Here is a 20187-nt window from a genome sequence, read left to right as displayed (position 1 = left end):
ATGATATCTAAGTGCTTACAGATGTAGAAGAAAAATGGTTCCTGAACTGATCTATGACCAAATATGTTGGATATGTTTTTGGAATCCAGCACTGTTTTATCAACAAAAGAATATATTTGCTAAGTAATATCCTTTGAAACATGTTTATTTTGAAAATTTGTGCTGTCAACAGAAAATTTACATTAAATAGATTTTGCAACTGTTAGTAAAAAATTATTGGCATATGTAAAATATTTCATGTTTAGTGTCAAAATTTTTTCTATTATTTTTCTAACGAATATTCTTATTTTTAAAATTTGGTTTCAATAAGAGTCAGGGTAATGTTAGTGGCAAAAACACTCAGCTGAGGAAAGAAGACCTAGACTTAGAAAGGGCTACCACGTACTGTTGCACAACCTACACAATTGATTGTGGTGTGCCCAGGACTCCAACATCTGCTATCTAACTATCTAACTGCATGATTTGGGACAAGATTACCCAATTTCTTTGTTTCTCAGTTCTTTCAGTTATGAAATAAAGAGACTGACTTAAGTTTCTAACCTAAAGATTTTATGTTAACAGCATTAAAGGTAATAAGTGCTTGCATGATAAATCTAATTCTAGGTTATCTTGGAAAGAAGCAAATAAATGCATTCTACGTTATCCATAGATTATATTAGTCAATTCGCTTTATAAGGTTTTAATATGAAGCTACAAAAACTTTAGAAAGATGTCTGTTATCTCCAAAACTAGAGTTTTATCAGTAATAACTCTAAAGCCAAATACATTACTTTAGGGTTACATGTTACTGTCCTTTTCCAAAAACATACCTAATCATAATTGTGTTAAATCTAGAATCAGGTTAAGAAATCATACAAACCAGAAACCAATTAAAGAAAGAAAAAAAAGAACAAACTAAACCAAAACTAGCAGAAGGAAGGAAATAATAAAGATTAGTGCAGAGATAAACAAAATAAAGAATAAGAAACAAGAGAGAAAAATCAATGAAACCAAAAACTCGTTCTTTAAAAAGATCAACAAAATCAACAAAGCTAGAATAACTAAGAAAAAGAGACTCAAATTACTAAAATCAGAAATGAAAGAGGGGATATTACTACCGATAGTATAGAACTAGAAAGGATTATAAAAGAGTACTATGAACAACTATATACTGACAAATTGAATAACCTTGAAGAAATGGACAAATTCCTAGAAACACAAAACCTACCAAGGCTACATCACAAACAAGTAAAAAATGTAAATAGACATATATCTAATAAGGAGAGTGAATCAATAATAAAAAGTCTCCCAACAAAGAAAACCCCTGGACCTGATAGCTTCACTGGTAAATTCTACTAAACACTTAAGGAAGAATTAGCACCAATCCTTCTCAAATTTTTCCCCCCAAAATTAAAGAGGAGGTAAGACTTAAACTCACGTTAAAAGGATTATACACCATGACCAAGTGGGATTTACTCCTGGCGTTCAAGGATGGATCAACATATGAAAACTGATTGATGTAATATACCACAGTAACAGAATAAGGGAAAAAAACCACATGATCAGGACTTCCCTGGTGGTCCAGTGGTTAAGAATCCACCTTCCAATGCAGAGGATGCAGGTTTGATCCCTGGTCAGGGACCTAAGATCCCACATGCTGCAGGGCAACTAAGCCCATGCACCACGACTACTGAGCCCGCACAACTAGACAGAAGACCGCACACCACAGCAAAGAGCCCGCTTGCTGCAACTAAGACCCGACTCAGCCAAATAAATAAATAAATTAATTAATTTTTTAAAATTGTAAAAGTTCCATTTAAAAAAAACTACTGAGCCCGCGTGCCACAGGTACTGAAGCCCGTGTGCCTACAGCCCGTGCTCTGCAACAAGAGAAGCCACCGCAATGAGAAGCCCACGCACCACAATGAAGGGTAGCCCCCGCTCACCGCAACTAGAGAAAGCCTCTGCACAGCAACGAGACCCAACACAGCACCCCCTGCCAAAAAAAAACATGTCAGTACTACCCAAAGCAATCTACAGATTCAATGTAATCTCTATAAAAAGCCCAATGGAGTTTTTTGCTGAAATAGAAAGGACCATCTTAAAATTCATATGCAATTTAAAGGAACCCTGAATAGCCAAAACAATCTTGAAAAAGAAAAATAAAGCTGGAGGACTCACACTTCCTGATGTCAAAACTTAGACAAAGCTACAATGATCACAACTTTGTCGTTCTGGCTTAAAGACAAACATACAGACCAATGGAACAGAATAGAGCCCAGAAATAAACCTGGGTCAAATGATTGGTGAGATGATTTTTGGCAAGTGTCAAGATGATTTAAATGGGAAAAGTCAGTCTTTCCAACACTGATGTTGGCAAAACTGGATATCCAAATGCAAAAGAATGAAATTTAACCCTTACCTAACATCGTATACAAAAATTAACTCAAAATGGATCAAAGACCTAAATATAAGAGCTAAAACTATAAAACTCTTAGAAGAAAACACAGGACTAATGCTTCATGATATTGGATTTGGCAATGATTTCTTGGATATGACATCAAAGGCACAGGCAACAACAACAACAAAAATAGATAAATTGAACTTAAATTAAAAACTTTTGAATAAGAAAAACAAAAACAACAACTTTGTGCATAAACGGGCACACTATCAACAGAGTAAAAGGGCAACCCACAGAATGGGAGAAAATATTTATCATATATCTGATAAGGGATTAATATCCAGAATATATAAAGAACTCCTAAAACTCATCAACAAAAAACAGGCTAATTAAAAAATGGGTAAATGATTTGAATAGACATTTCTGCAGAAGATATACAAATGGCCAATAAGCACATGAAAAGATGCTCAATATCACTAATCATTAGGGAAATGCAAATCAAAACTACAGTGAGGAAAATGAAAATCAAAACTATAAACATCAGGATGATTACTATCAGGAAAAAAAAAAAAAAAAAGGAGACTTCCCTGGTGGCACAGTGGATAAGAATCCGCCTGCCAATGCAGGGGACACGGGTTTGAGCCCTGGTCCGGGAAGATCACACATGCCACGGAGCAACTAAGCCCATACACCACAACTACAGAGCCTGCGCTCTAGAGCCCGCAAGCCACAGCTACTGAGTCCGTGCGCCACAACTACTGAAGCCCATGCGCCTAGAGCCTGTGCTCTGCAACAAGAGAAGCCACCGCAATGAGAAGCCTGTGCACCACAATGAAGAGTAGCCCCCGCTCAGCTGAACTAGAGAAAGCCCGCACGCAGCAACAAAGACCCATCGCAGCCAAAAAAGGAAAAATTAAAAAAAAAAAAAAAAACAAAAAGAAAAAACACCCAGAAAATAACAAGTGTTGGTGAGGATGTGGAGAAAATGGAACCCTTGTACACTACTGGTGGGAACATAAAATGGTACAGCTGCAGTGGAAAACAGTATGGTGGTGGTTCCTCAAAACATTAAAAATAGAATTACCATATGATCAAGCCATCTCGCTTCTGGGTATATATCCAAAAGAACTGAAAACAGGACTCAAACAGATATTTGTACACCCATGTTCACAGCAGCATTATTCACAATAGCTAAAGCATGGAGGCGATGCAAGTGTCCATCAGTGGATAAATGGATAAGCAAAATGTGGTACATACAATAAAATATTATGTAGCCTTAAAAAACAAAGGAAATTCTGACATATGCTACAACACGGATGAACCTGAGGACATCATGCTAACTGAAATGAGTCAGTCACAAAAAGACAAATATTGTATGATTCCACTTATATGAGGCACTTAATGTAGTCAAAATGATAAAGATAGAAAGTGGAATGGTGATCATCAGGAATAGGAAGAAGTGGGGAATGGAAAGTTGCTGTTTAATGGATATAGAGTTTCAGTTTTATAAAGATGAAAAGAGTTCCGAAAATGGATGGTAGTGATGGTTGCACAACATTATGAATATACTTAATATCTCTCAAAAATAGTTAACATGGTAAATTTTATGATATGTGTATTTTACCATAATGAAAAAACTGGGAAGAAAATAAAAGTACATCAGTGTGTTGAAAATGACATAGCCAAGCCTGCCTTTTGTATGATTTCCTACATTAACAGATTTACCATCAAAAGATAAACAAAACATCATACACTTCCCCTTCCCTCTCTGATAATGTACAAAATATTCAAGATCTTTACCATCTCATAATAATGATTTTTCCAAAAGAATAAAAATAATTTTCAAAGGCTGAAACACATATGACCCTTTTTTCCCATAAAACCTCATGTGAGTGCAACTTAAAATTACCATGCAAGCCTCCATTAAGGCAGTGTGCATCTCATCTGTTTTGTGCTCTTGATCTGCACCAGCATCAAGCAGAAAGCGAACCATATCCAAATGGCCTTTAAAAAAAAAGAACACAAATTTTAAAACTATATTTCTCAAGAACTATCGATTTAATATATAAGTATTAAAATAGGGAATCTTTTTCTTTCAGGTGTCTATACAAAAATTTACAAGAGAACTTATTTTGCGTTCAATAAAGAAATCAATGACAATTTTACAAAGCCAATCCAAAATAATAAGCAGGCTCTCGTCAAGGTCTTATCTAGGTTTTAAAGACTGAATTAGTCCAAAGCACGTTAATTCAAGTAAAGCAATAAAGTAATAATACGTATTCTTTTATTTACTCTGTATAAAATATAAATCAAAACACTGAAATCAAATAGAATGCCAGGTAAAGTATGTTTGGATCATATTTTTCAGAAAAAGAGCTTTAAAATAATAACCATAAACTCACTGTGGCAATGAGCAGGCAGAGAAAACTCCATTCAAAATAATTTCAACCCTCTTGATACATTTAGTATATAAAAAGCCTTATAACAGTCGACAAGAAAAAGACAAACACTCCAGTAGAAAAATGGATGAAGGACATGAAATGGTAATTCAAAAAAAGAAGTGAAAATGAATATTAAACTGATGAAAAAATATTAAACCTTCCTACTAAAAAACTGCAAATTAAAATAAGACACCATTTTTTACTATCAAAATGGCAAATATTAAAAAGAATGATAATACCCAGTGTTGGTGAGGGTGTAGGGTGGGGTAAAGGGCACTCTCAAACACTGCTGGTGGGAGTGTAAATTGGTTCAACCTTTCTAGAAGGCAATTTGGCAATATGTATCAAAAGCCTTAAAAATGTCCATACCCTTTGACCCAGCAATTCCACTTCCAGGAATTTATCCTAAGGAAATAACCAGAGATTAGGCAAAGATGTCTGCACAAGGATGTTATCACAGTGTTTTTAATAATAGTGAAAAACTGGGAACAATTCGAGTGTCCAACAATAGGCAATTATGGTGTATCCATTTGATGTATTTGGCAGAGATTGCTAGTTTCCTACCCAATATACATTCTCTTATTTTTCCTTAATAACAGAACTCCCGATTTCATATCAGTGGCAACATTCCTGACTAAAAGACTACATTTTCCAGCCTCCCTTGCTGCTATGTGTAGCCAATGAGATGTAAAAGGGACTTATAAGGCAGAACTTCTAGGAAGACTCCTTAAAGGTAGCTTACTAAGTTGGAAGGCATTCCTCATTTTGCCCTTACCCTCTTCATCCTTCCTAGAATATGGATTGCTGGAGCCCTAGCTACCATCTTTGATTATAGGTAGTATTTAACCTTGAGAATAGAAACCACATACTAAGATGGTGGAGCAGAAAAACAGAATGCTGAGATCTTGATAACAATGGAACTGCCTTATTAGCTCTAGATAGCCTATGCTTGGAATTGTTTTATTTATTTTTTTAATCTTTTTTATTTTTTATTTTTTTAGACCACGCCACACTGCTTGCAGGATCCTAGCTCCCCAACCAGGGATCGAACCCGGGCCCTCGGCAGTGAAAGCGCAGAGTCCTAACAACTGGATGGCCAGGGAATTCCCAGAATTGTTTTCTATAAACGAGAATAAGCTTCTCTTTTGTTCAAATCATTATTAATTTAGGTTTTGTGACATATGCAGCCAAATCTACTCCTTTTGAAACAGTGAAATACCATGTGTCTATCAAAAGTTGTATTACAAAAATACTTATTGAGATGGGGATATGTTCATGATGTATTGCTAAGTAAAATAAGCAGACTATAAAATAGTGTTAGAGTATGACTGTTTAGTTTTAAAAATGCATATATACAGTTGACCCTTGAACAATGTGGGGGGTTAGGGTGCAGTCAAAAATCCATACATAACTTCACAGTTGGCCCTCCGTATTCACAGTTGCACATCCGAGGATTCAACCAACTTTGGATTGTTTAGTACTATAGTACACACTTACTGAAAAAAGTCTGTGTATAAGTGAACCTGTGCAGTTCAATACCATGTTGTAAGAGTCAAGTGTATATATATTTGTTTATAAATGTACTTAAAAAACAAACTAGAAGTAAATATACTAAAATATTGTTTACATGCTTTTTAAATCTTTAGATGGTAGCATTACATGTCATTGTATAACTTCTTTACACTATTCTGTGTTTTTCAGGTTTTCTACATCAAGTGTGATTATTATTATTTGAGTGTGTATTATTTTTAAAATAAAGGTAGGAAAAAATCATATAAAACAAAAGTTATTAAAGAATGGAAACCCTCTAAGTCTGTACTAAGAGTTTTGGTTGACCTTATAGCTAGTTGAATAAATTTGAATTAAAATAATAAAAAAACATATACTATGAAACTATACTTTAGGAAATACACGCTAAAATGGACTTTCTGTATAATCTCTTAGAAGCTAGATAATTTTATAGCACAGGAAAAGTATAAGAAATATAAAATTAACTCAAATACTCAATATTCAAATATTTAAATATTCAAAGTTGCTATGAAAAAAACCCTATAAACATATATATATTTATAGAGTACCTTTGTAGCATGCAAGTGTAAGAGCACTTTCTTTGAATTCGTTAGAATGAGTGTTGATGCCTGCTCCATGATCTAGAAGAACTCTTGCAACTTCCACATGACCTGCACTGGCTGCTTCCATTAAGGGGGTATGTCCATTTTCATTATGATCTTCTATATTTGCGCCTTCATTAAGTAGCACTTTCACAATGTCAACAAATCCTCCAGCACAGGCATAAGTTAGTGCAGTGTTTCCTAAAAAAGAACAAAAAGAAATTAAAAATTATGATAAAACTGATATAATTATGATTATACTACTGCTCTAGTTCTATCTCTTCAATTACCTTACATAAACCACTAGAACTATTATCTCATTTTTTTGTTGTATTGGTTAGAAGCATCATCTTAATTTTTTCACTAATTAAAAGGCTTATTATAAACAAACCAATTCATCTCTCTCCATATTTCCTTAGCTTGTACAATAAGATTAAGTGCCATCTTGAAAAATCACTTTCAACATATTTTAATATAAAATATTTTAATGTACCACTCAAAGTTACTGCTTTTTCTTTCAACACCGTACAACTTAGAAACACTTAACATTTTCTTTCTATGTATATTCATTTCTTAATTTTCTTTTACCTCTCCTTTATCTTTACACATTTATTCGTTTAGTCTACATTTATGAGACCCAGGGAGACAGATATAAATCCCCCTCAGCATAATTCCTTCAAAAGAAAAATTTATTTAAAAGGTCATTATTCCCTGACTTGCCACTTATTCCTTTCCTGATTTTGTTTTGAGGACTTTTATTTATTAAAGGGAGTAGGGAGATGGTTTAACCATCCCAACAGTATGAGATTGAAGAAGACTGTTTTAAAGGTTCAGCAAGAAAACTATCATTTCAAACCCAATTTGTTCAGAATTCAACTGTTTAACAGTCTCAGACATGGAGGATATTAATATTACTATGACTAAGACAAAGTGGTCAGCAAAGTAACCTACAATCCTTTCTAAGAAGTCATGGTCATTTAAAAAATAAATTAGGCTACATTTAATATATACTTAATGGTATGGAAGACTGATATGCTTTCATTATTGAAACTGTATTTTAAACCATGTGCCTGCCTCACTAAATCCAAGGAATCTCATTACTAAATGTACACCTATAACTCAAGACAAATGACCGAGGCTTATAAAGAACCTTACTAGAGTAGCTTTCATGCTGCCACAGAATATCTCATTAGTAAATGCATTCTGTACACTTGACAGAAAAAACTCTATAGGGTTTTGACTCTCAGGTTAATCTATATAAGGGAGTTGTATTTAAATGAGATAAAAAATTGTGAAAGATACAGTTCATAAATTTGCCTCTTTGTACATTATATATCATTGTGGCAAAAAAGAAATTGTCCCCAGCAAAAAAACTGTCAATCTTGACCAAATAGAATGTAAGAGTGTTTCAAAGACTTTTAAAGATATCAAATTAATCTATATTTTACTCAGAGATTCTAAACAAGGGCTATGATTTTTCTGTATGTTTACAACCAGTTTTCCCTAGGAATCAAATTTTTATCTCTCAGGTTATAGTTATTTATATCAATTTGTTTTCCTCAAATTAACACATCATTTTCCACATACCTGTTGCAGACTGGGAGTTGACGTCTGCATCATGAAGAAGTAATAATTTCACAATATCTAAATAACCTCCACTGGATGCTGCCATTAGGGGGGTTATATCTCCTTTATTCCCTCTGTCTTCAACATTAGCATGCATAGCAAGCAATACCTTTAAAACACATATGCACACAGAGAGAAACTGTCAATTCTTACTATTAATATTACTTCTAGAGAATATACTGAATCTGGGAAGATATTTAGAGTGGAGGCAAGGAAAAATAAAAAATAATCACCTTTTGGGAAAATATGCCAATGTTCACTGCTCAAAACACCCGATTAGATGTTATATTTTACAATACCATTACCTAGTAATCTTAAAGTAGGTAATCACATTAACCATCCAATTATACAATCTAACTGCTCCTGTCAAAGAATTAGTGTTATGCTCAGGATTATCTAGCAAGAGAACAGCAAAACTATACTCACAAGACAGAAACTAACTGGTAAACACATGGTTATTTCCCAAAATTGCTCTAACAGGAAAAAAAAAACAAACTAAAAGAGTTGGGATAATCTAGATGAAATGAAAATAAATCAATATCTTTCATGATACTTGTATATTATTTCTAAAGGCAAGTTTAAAATATTATTATTATTATTTCTGTTTTTCTTATTCATTAGGACTATTTTTGAGTAAGCAAGCGGCAGAAAAAAACGGACCATGCCAAGTTGCATGTACAGACAACAAAAATTAATTATGTATCAGTTTCTATTTTACCTACTGCCAAAAGGGAAAGACCTTGGCCTCTAATGATAATTTCTTTTATTAATGATAAAAATAAACAAAACATCAAAACCCTTCCACAATTTTGATCACTAAAGATTATTTCTGCTTACTTGTGCTAATTCGTAATACCCGGCTGAACAAGCCAAACACAGCAGGCTTTCTCCTTCTTCTGTATGTTCATTTACACTTCTGCCTTCATCTAGCAATTTACGAACAGCATTCACATCCCCATCTGAACAAGCTTCCGCCAGACTGCGACTGAAAACAAAACCAACAAAGAAAGACTCAAGGTCCTATGATAACGAATTACATTAAATATATACAGTTAGTCATATATAGAAAAATGCTGATATGGTAAGAAGAAAATTATTTGAATATTTGTTTGCAATACTAATTTTTCATGTATGTGAACCAAGCCAGAAAGGCAATAAATAAATATGAAAACAGCTGTCATTTTTATCTTTCAAAATGTCCTAACATACTGTCATATTAAATTTTAAATGAACTTTATACAGCATTAGATGCACAATTTTTTAAACTAATGTAATGATTCCCAAAGACATTTGGGATATAATCCTATGACTTAAAATTTTATTTGATAACAGTGAGGTGACTAGATGAAATAGAAGGTAAAAATCTAAGTAAAATTTTTACTGCAGAATGACTAACAAAATCAGTGAATCTCAAACTTTAATGTGCATACAAATAGCCCATGTTTCTTGTTCAAAGGTAGATTCTGATTCAGTAGATCCAAGATGGGGCCTGAAATTCTGAATTTCTATGATGCTGACGCTGTTATAGTCCATGGACCATATTTGGGTAACAAGGACCTAGATTATTGCATCAACAACCCATTTCATTTATTATTACTCAGGCAGTCAGTTTAGAGTTTCCTACTATAACCTTCAGAATAAGTAACTTCCTTAGAAATGAAAACCAGATATTGAATTGAATACCCAGCAGAAGTCATTAAACACATACGTGTCTACTTGTCCTGCATTGTGGCTGTTTTCCGCCCTCATCCGTGTCAGTGCAGCAGCAGCTTCATCCAGAGCACAACTTACTGAAGATGTCAGTCTTCGGAGTACCTCAGGATCTGCAAAGGCTTTACCATCAGCAGTTGACAATTTGCCAATTCCTTCAGTGTGCATCAATCAGTTCGGGGAAAGAAAAAGCATAAATGTGTAAACTGTAATTACATTTCTAAACACTATTCCCTAGGGCAAAATGGCATAATCTCCATTATGCAAGGCTGATAATTTCAATTTTGTCACTAATGTCAGAAGGCCATTGCATAACACCTACGTTTTACTCTTTTCATCTTTACAGTGCACATAATACTAATTTGTCCTCTACCTAACTCCAAACGTAACTTAACATGATGCTTACTGTAATGAATGAATGAGATTTCTATCAAAGTACAATCACAGCATAAGATCTCTAGTATAGGATCCTATCTATTTTCAGTAGTAATGAAGGGGCTATTCTGTAATATTACAACAAACAATCCAACAGTTTCTTCCTTTGATTGAACAGCCACCTAGAACCATTTTCTGGGGCAAGAGTGTAAATTAAAATAAATTAATTCTCATATTTAGTATTTACTATGTGCTTATGATGTGCCAGACATTAGGGGGACAGAAAGAAATAAGACATAGTTCCTGTCCTTACAGAGCTCACAATATGGTAAGTCTAAGTTGCCAATAAATCTTTTTCTCTAGATTCAGTGAGGCATCAGTGACTACTGCAACAAAATTTTGTTGATAATATCACCACCTGTTACCGCTGAAAATGAGAAACAGTCAATAAAATTTTATAGAACAAAAAAAAAGAAGGGGAACTTGCCCAATAAGATAAAAAATATATTGTGATGCTATCCAATTACAACAGTATGATAGTATGATTCTTGCAAAGAAAAAAGATAATTCTATCAAGGATATATAATAGAGGCAAACAAAAAAAGAACTTAGATCATTTGTGAATTCAATATATGATAAATGTGACATTTCAAGTCAGTGGAGATAGGAGGGCTTATTTCATAAATATTGTTCAGAAACTGGTTATTTGAAAATTAGGTAAGATCTCAAATTCACACCATTTACAAAAATAAATACCAGGTAGACTTAAGTGAAATCTGAAAAGTACTATTATACTATGTAGTCTTTTTCTATTGCTGATGTAGAAGAGGTTTTTCTAAGCATGAGACCAAATCACAAAAGCTATAAAGTAAAAAATTAGTAAATGTGATATTAAACATTTTTAATTCCAATAAAAACTTCTATATAATTAAAGACACCATAAATAAAGTTAAGGCAAAATAAAAACTGGAAAAATTAACACCCAATGAATTTATATCATTTATAAAGAGCTACCGCACAACTCATTGATAATATTGAATGAACACAAACTATGAAATTGACCAAAAGAAGACTGAGGAAAGCTGTTGATAGGAATGTATACTGGCATAAACTTGAGGGACCACTTTGATAAAAGTTATCAAAATTTTGAATGCAAAAATGTCCTCTGACCCAGCAATATCACTTTCTAGGAATCTGTCCTATGAAGATACTTGCACAAGCAAGTAAAGTTATAGATATACATGGATATGAACTACAGCATTATTTGTGATATCAAAAAAATTGGAAATAACGTAAAAATCCTCCAATAAGCCATTGGTAAAATAAACTGTGGTGCATCCAAGCAACAGAATATTATCTTACCCTTTAAAGAAGGAGAAAGAGCAACATATCCTGTTATGGAAGGATGGCCACAATAAATTAAGTGAAAAAAAGAAAATTATAATTTCTATAATATGATCTAATTTCATTTTTTAAAAAATCATGTATATTCAAACATATACATGTATTTATATAACTACAAGGGAAAGTCTGGAAGTATATGTAAACCTTTACAATGGGCAGGCTTTACAATCTACCTAATACATATCATATTGTTTTAGCTATTTTATATATTATTTATAATTTAGAAAAGACTTTTTAAAAATTCTTCTTAATTTTCTTAATTTTCTTTAATTCTTAATTTTCTTTAAAAATCTCAAAGAATCTTAAAGAAAAAAATATTTTCAACTTCAATTTTTTTGGTTAAAATAGCATTAAGAATTCTATCTTCTTAAGAAGCCTAGTAACGTCTAACACATTCTCATAATTGAAAACAATGCATAAGTCTTAAATGTTACAGGCTCAACACAATGTCCAAAAAGCAAATGAAAATACTAATGCACAAAAAGAAGTATTCATTAAGCCAACTGACTTGCACAGGGCTTCAAAGGAGTACATCATTTTAACAAACATCTGACAATTTCTTTAGATAAATATCATATCCAACAATGCCTGGAGTTTAAATTGTCAAAACACAGAAAATTTTAAAATTCAGTAATTTCTGACACCTCCTGGAAGACATGATTTTCAAGGTTTATTTTCTCTCTCACAGTATAGGTAAGAAAAGCAAGCAATTCTAAGGTATCTTGTATAAGGTATAAGTATATAAGTACTTATACTTAACCATGAACCTAAAGAAAAATGCTCAATGTACCAGAAAAGAGCCATCCCTGAGTGAGACTCATGAGGTGGCCGGAAAAAAGAGAAATAGGTTTAAAATCCTTAATTAGGGGTCTTGGAGTAGTACTCACAGTATGAGTGAAATGTCAGCCTAAACTAGAGAGGAGATGTACTATCACCAATAAACAAAGCTTGGTTTAGGGAAGGAAAGTAACTTAGTCCAGAGAAGACATGGAGAAGAAAAATGCCTTTTCTCCACATTTCTCTCTGCTCTAAGCTGGTTCTAAAGCACAGGAAAAAAAAAATATATATATATGGGGTGGCCATGGCACTCCTATTTCAGGAATCTTATATAGACTATCCCTAAATCACAAGTAGGAGACTCACAAATAATCCAAAGAAGGGAGGGACACCAAAGCAATTACTAATGTGATTTTTTTTTTTTTTTTTTGGCCACACTGCACTGCCCTCAGGATCTTAGTTCCCCAACCAGGGATCGAACCTCTGCCCCCTGCAATGGAACCTTTTTTTAAAAAAGGTTTAAATTAAACCGTCTGCTCTAAAACCATCTTCTGCTAGATACTTAAATTGTTTTGTTCAATCTAATTTTAAGTTTCGGTCAGTTCCAAAAAGACACATTAGATGGACTAAAAGTCAATCTGCTATAAATTTTACCTATGCTTTTTCATACGAGGAGAAAGTTAAAGGAATAAAAAGAATCATCAAAGTAAACACATTCCTAACATACTATATATGTCTTGGGACTTCACTGGTGGCACAGTCGTTGAGAATCCACCTGCCAATGTAGGGTACATGGGTTCGATCCCTGGTCTGGGAAGATCCCACGTGCCATGGAGCAACTAAGCCCATGCGCCACAACTACTGAGCCTGCGCTCTAGAGCCCGCGAGCTGCAACTACTGAACCCGCGTGCCACAACTACTGAAGCCTGCGTGCCTAGAGCCCATGCTCCGCAAGAAGAGAAGCCACCGCAATGAGAAGTCTGCGCGCCTCAACAAAGAGTAGCCCCCACTCGCCGCAACTAGAGAAATCCCATGCACAGCAAGGAAGACCCAACACAGCTAAAAATTAAATAAATAAATTTTAAAAAAATGGTTAATGTTACTGTATAGCAGGGAACTATATTCAATACCTTGTAGTAAACCATAATGGAAAAGAATATATGTATGTGTAAAACTGAATCACTTTGCTGTACACCTGAAACTAACACAACATTGTAAATCAACTATGCTTCAATTAAAAAAAAAAAGTTAGTGTTGAGCTTAGAAATCACTCACTGAGAACTTTCAACCAAGAATTTTTTAAACATAAAATGTGAACATTTTCTTCAGGAAATTTAAAAAAAAATTCTACCGATTTCAAATTTTATATAATATATATAATTTGGGGATAATCTTTTATAACTTTGTATAGAGATGGAGTCTTGGGGTTTTTTTTTTTGTCTTTCTTTTTTTCCAACCATGCCATGCGGATTGCAGGATCTTAGTTCCCCTACCAGGGATCGAACCCATGCCCTTGGCAGTGAAAGCGCAGAGTCCCAACCACTGAACTACCAGGGTATTCCCTGGAGTCTTTTAAAAAGATGAAAAAGAGAAAACAAAAAATAAAGTACCTGCTGCTTCCAGCAATGCTTCTAGTCGTGCCTGTGTCTCTGGATCCACAGTGCGTAAGTCTGCTCCTTCTGCAGTACTTGATAAGAATATCTCTGATGTTGTTTTCAGCACCGGGTTATCCAGATCTTCTTGGTCCAAAATAAATGATTCAACCTGTTTAGGAATTAAAGATGCAATATCCATGAAGCTGATCTTAATATTGTTAGAATAACAGCAATTTAAGGTAATATGACTTCTGATTTGGAATTCAAATGTAACCAAATAAATTATTGTAGAAACAGGGGGTTATGGGGAGGGACTTTGAGGGAGCCTCCGGACTATCTGCTTATCTTCAGACACGACTACAGATATAACCCAGACACACCAGATTCAAGTTTCCTGGAGAGCAATGAATCTTCTGTGCCTACCACAGAGCCTGAAAAGCAGCATTTTTAAAATGAAACAAGTACATCAACATAGCCCCTAGGAAGATGTATGCAGGAGTAGATAGTAAAAAGCCTAGATAGCATAAATAGGTTATTAAAGTATCGTTTCTCCTCTCTTCCAATTAATATATTCAATTCTGACAAACTAAAGAAGATTTAATCCACTGTCAAATATCCTAAGTGCTCTAGACAGGAAAACTCTACTAGGTTAGGAATCATAGCCATTTGTTCACTGCTCTATCCTCTGAGCGTATGAATACCTTGTACATAGTAGTTATTCAATACATATTTGTTGAAATGAATACTATAAGCAAAATCAACTTACGAAAATAAACATGCAACCCTCTAACTTCAAATCAAGTTAATTCTAAATTTTCTTACCAAATAAAATATGCACAACCTTTCTGGGAAGCAATTTGGAAATGTATATCAAAATGCTTTAAAAAGCACATGCCGTACATCCCTGGTGGTGCAGCGGTTAAGAATCCGCCTGCCAATGCAGGGGACATGGGTTCGAGCCCTGCTCCAGGAAGATCCCACATGCCGCGGAGCAACTAAGTCCGTGCACCACAACTGCTAAGCCTGAGCTCTAGACCCCGAGAGCCACAACTACTGAGTCTGAGTGCCACAACTACTGAAGCCCACACGCCTAGAGCCTGTGCTCCGCAACAAGAGAAGCCACTGCAACGAGAAGCCCGCGCACTGCAACGAAGAGTAGCCCCCGCTCACTGTAACTAGAGAAAGCCCATGTGCAGCAACGAAGACCCAATGCAGCCATAAATAAATAAATAAATAAATTTATTTTTAAAAAGCACATGCCCTTTGACCCAGTAATTCCATTTAAAAAAAAATCTATCCTTAAAAAATTATCTGAATGCCAGACAAAAATGTGCAAGAATGTTCATTGCAGCATTAATTAAAATTCCAGAAATGAAGTGAAAAAAACTACAATAGGGGATTTGGTAAGTACATTTTGTACATTCACAGAATGGACCACTATGCAGTGATTAAGAACAATGTGTTTGAAGCATATTTAATGGCATAAGAGAACAGTCATAAAACTAAGTGAAAACCACAAGATTTAAAACAGTATGATCTTTATTTTGCTAAAAGTATGTATGTATATGTATGCAAACATGAACATGAGTACTCATGTATATATAATCATGAGTACATATTTATATACCTATATATGTCTGTAGTATATAAATATGTCTGGGGCTTCCCTGGTGCTGCAGTGGTTAAGAATCCGCCTGTCAATGCAGGAGACATGGGTTCGAACCCTGGTCCGGGAAGATCCCACATGCCGCGGAACAACTAAGCCCATGCACCACAACTACAGAGCCTGCACTCTAGAACCCACAAGCCACAACTACTGAGCCCGTGCGCCACAAGAGAAGCCACCACAATGAGAAGCCTGCACACCACGACGAAGAATAGCTCCTGCTCGCCGCAACCAGAGAAATGCCCGTGTGCGGCAACGAAGACCCAACGCAGCCAAAAATAAAATAAATAAAGTAAATTTATATTAAAAAAAAAAAGTGTCTAACCAGGGAGGTTAACATACTTGTAGACAGATAGAAAAACAGGATCAGAAAGGTTAAGTACTTCTGCCAGCTAATAAATGGCAAAGCCAGGTTTCAAACACAGGCCATATAACTCTTAAACACTAGGCAACAGATACTACCTAACAAATTCATAAACAAAGGACCATAGTATTTGGACTACATTATTTGGAATACTTGACTAGTTGGTCATCAATTTTCACAATGGAGACCAAATAAAGATATCCTAATAAAGACAGTAAAATTAAAATGATGTGGATATAACAATATTTTATTATCTAGTGATGTACTTTATTTTTATAAAATAAATCTTTAACTTCAGACCCAGTAACATTGAGCCATGCACTATGTTGTAATACAGATGCTTTAATATATAATTACAGACAAAGATGTCATTCTAGATCAATGCCAGCAGACAAATGTAGACTACCAGTTTTCAAATGCTTTGAAAGGTAACTGCTTGTACAACAAAGAGCTTGTTGCAAGCGCAAGAAATTATTACATATTTGCCGATACATATACCTGCCAGTTGTAAGGACAAATAAAAACCACCATTCCAAATTCTGAAATTTATTAAATATGGTATTTAGATGTTAATATGTCTATTTTATAAGAAGCACTGGTCTGATGTAGTATTACACATATTACAGAGACAAATACAGATTACATGTATTATGTAACTTTTTAAAAATCCAAGTTAAGGATTTCCAATTCTCTCCCATTCATTCTCCAATATTTATTGAAGTCCTGTTTTTTTTTTTTTTGAAGTCCTGTTTTATACAAAGTACAATACCAAGACAGTACAAAAATGTGGTAGGAGAAATGTCAAAGACACCAACAACTATCACAAAAGGCCTCCAAGAGAAATAAATGGTAAAACTATATGCGTTAAAGAGAAATCACTTCCAGCCCCAGTAATCCAAGAAGACTTTGTACAAGAAGTAGCATTTGAGCTAGGCTTTGAAGGATGCAAAGAATTTCAATAGGTGGTCAGACATGTGGGTGGAGAGTAAGGGAATGAAATAAAAAATGGGCTTGAAGATGCACTTAGAAAGTGACGAATGATCCACTCTTAAAAAATGTAAGGTCCTTTGTACATTGCTAGTGGAAGTATAAATGATGAAGCCACTGTGGGACACTGTTTGGCAGTTCTTCAAAAATTAAACACAGAATTACCATATGACCCAGGAATTCCGCTTCTATGTATATACCTAAGAAGACTGAAAACATACATGTTCATACAAAAACCTGTACATAGAAGTTCATGGCTGCATTATGCATAGTAGACAAAAAGTGGGAAAAAACCCGTATGTCTGTTAATTAGTAAATGGATAAACAAAATGTGGTATATCCATACAATGGAATATTATTCAGCCAAGTACTGACACACGCTGTAACACTGACAAACGTTGAAAATATCATGCTTAGCATGCAAGAACACATAAAAAGTCACATATTGTACGATTCCATTAATATGAAATGTCCAGCACAGGCAAATCCACAGAGACAGAAAGAAGATTAATGGTCTCCTGAAGAGTCAGGAAAGGAAGAATGGGAGTGACTGCTAACAGTATATATTATGAAATTATTACCACAATAAGTTTAGTTAACATCTATCACCTCACATAGTTACAATTTTTTTTCTTTGTGAGAATCACTTGAATTTTCAAATGTAGTTTTAGGCATTTTATATTTAAGTTCTGACCCACAAGATCAAATTTGAAATATCTGTAACACTTGTGGGGAAAATCTTAAGTTCCCAGAATAAGTTATACATAACTATACACATAAATGACTTGAATATATTTGTGTCGATTAGATGTGCCAAAAGGCATTCAATTCTCATACTTTTTTGTCCTACTTTCCATAAACTTTTAAAAGCCTGTCTCAATGTGGATTCAATAAAAGGATAAAATATCCAGTTATGCCTATTACTTTGGGACTATTTGGGGGATTGCTTCTGGCAGATCATAACTATCTTACCAGATAAACCTGCTGAAACACATATTGTTGCAATGCCGATTGCAACAGCATTACCTCAAAAGGTATCTGGCCAGTCAAGATGGAAACCATTTATAGCTACATGGAAATAGTAAGACCAATACCATACATTTCATATAAAGGCTCAGTGATATAACACCAAAAAAAGTCTAAATAATAGATAAGTTCAAAGTAATATTATATCTAATGAAATTAGTTTTCATCATGCAAATGAATATATAAGGCTCATAGTTTCCTACATACAACTATAGGGTCACAGAAATTTCCTTATTGCTTAACGGTAGTTACACAGCTCATCTCTATCCAGCAGCTACATTCAGCAGCAAACATAAAACATCAACCTATAGTGGTACTGTTTTTAACCAATGGCAAGAAAGTTTATTTCAAGTCTTAAACATGGCAGATTTTTTTCCTACTTCTGATTAGGTACAAAAATAAAACATGGAGGAAAAAGAATGAGAGGAAATCTGGCCCACAAAAAACTACCTGTTTTTTCCCTTATAGGTTATCTCTTCTAAAACGCTAAAGGCAAACTCTTTATGTCTTCCTCCTCAAAAGTCTTTTTTCTCCCTCCTTTCTTCTAAAAAAAATGTGTGGTTTTTAGATTCAACTAGAATTTAAACAAAGGTAGAAGGGAGGAAAAGGGGAACAAGCATTTTGTCCCATATGACATTTCAAAATGAACCACTGGATGGCAATAGTTACTAGGGAGAATAACCACAGACTCAGCTATTACCACCTAAAAAAAAAACAAAAAAAAACAAAAAAAAAACCTCAGTCACCCTGGCCAAAATCTAATTAGGAAAAAATCATTTATTAACCTAGCTATGATTTGGCCAAAACTCACTTCCACCAAGAAACAAACAAACAAACAACAACAGAAAAAGCCAAAATTTCGGGACTTCCCTGGTGGCACAGTGGTTGAGAATCTGCCTGCCAATGCAGGGACAAGGGTTCGAGCCCTGGTCCGGGAAGATCCCACATGCCACGGAGGAACTAAGCCTGTGCACCACAACTACTGAGCCTGTGCTCTAAAGCCTGTGAGCCACAACTACTGAGCCCATGTGCCACAACTACTGAAGCCTGTGCGCCTACAGCCCACGTTCCGCAACGAGAAGCCACCGCAATGAGAAGCCCACGCACCGCAACGAAGAGTAGCCCCCTCTCTCCGCAACTGGAGAAAGCCCGCGCACAGCAATGAAGACCCAACACAGCCAGAAAGAAAAAAAAAAAGAATCATCATCACTCCCATGAATTCCAACTAGAGCTATGAGAAAGTTCAAGAGGAAGACTAAATCTTTATTTTTCACCACCTCTTCTTATAAACCTTCAAAAATAAAGCTTCCTCAAGAAATTCAGATTTGATAATTAAAAAGGAAAAGCCAAATAAAACATTTAAACATCTAAAAAATATATATTTTTAAAATGTACTTGCTATTATTTTTCTTCTCTCTTAGTTAACATTTGGAGAGATAAACATGTCTTACCTTTCCCCACCCAAAGTCTTTAAATCAGAATCATACCAATTTTAGAATGCAGGTAGCTTACTACTGATTTCTACTTGGAGCAGCAAAATGGATGGGTCAGCATTCCAAGAGATAATTACTGAAAGACACAGTAATTCCTTTTTGCAAAAAATGTGTTACTCCAAAGTTTCAACAGTTGCATCCACCACAAACATGCTCCAAGATCCACTCAAAAGGAAAAAGTAATACAGATGCAATTTGAGACCAAATAATTATAAATTTAGGAACGAGTTTT

At 34.6% G+C, this 20187-nt stretch overlaps 1 protein-coding gene across 11 annotated transcripts in view; it reads right to left on the bottom strand.

Annotated features, from left to right (window-relative positions):
• Positions 1–20187, bottom strand: part of ANKHD1 (ankyrin repeat and KH domain containing 1) — a 120468-nt gene that overhangs the window by 82275 nt on the left and 18006 nt on the right. For all 11 annotated transcript variants that reach the window (XM_068536004.1, XM_068536007.1, XM_068536013.1 and 8 more), the window contains exons 2-7: positions 14435–14588; positions 10267–10423; positions 9396–9543; positions 8520–8667; positions 6900–7133; positions 4290–4384 (exon numbers count right to left, since the gene is read on the bottom strand). In XM_068536004.1, coding sequence (XP_068392105.1) covers positions 4290–4384; positions 6900–7133; positions 8520–8667; positions 9396–9543; positions 10267–10423; positions 14435–14588 — 936 coding nt within the window. The remainder of the gene's footprint in view (positions 1–4289; positions 4385–6899; positions 7134–8519; positions 8668–9395; positions 9544–10266; positions 10424–14434; positions 14589–20187) is intronic.

Source organism: Eschrichtius robustus, chromosome 2 (assembly GCF_028021215.1).
Source record: "Eschrichtius robustus isolate mEscRob2 chromosome 2, mEscRob2.pri, whole genome shotgun sequence".
Taxonomy (NCBI): domain Eukaryota; kingdom Metazoa; phylum Chordata; class Mammalia; order Artiodactyla; family Eschrichtiidae; genus Eschrichtius; species Eschrichtius robustus.
This window is presented reverse-complemented; position numbering and strand designations above follow the sequence as displayed.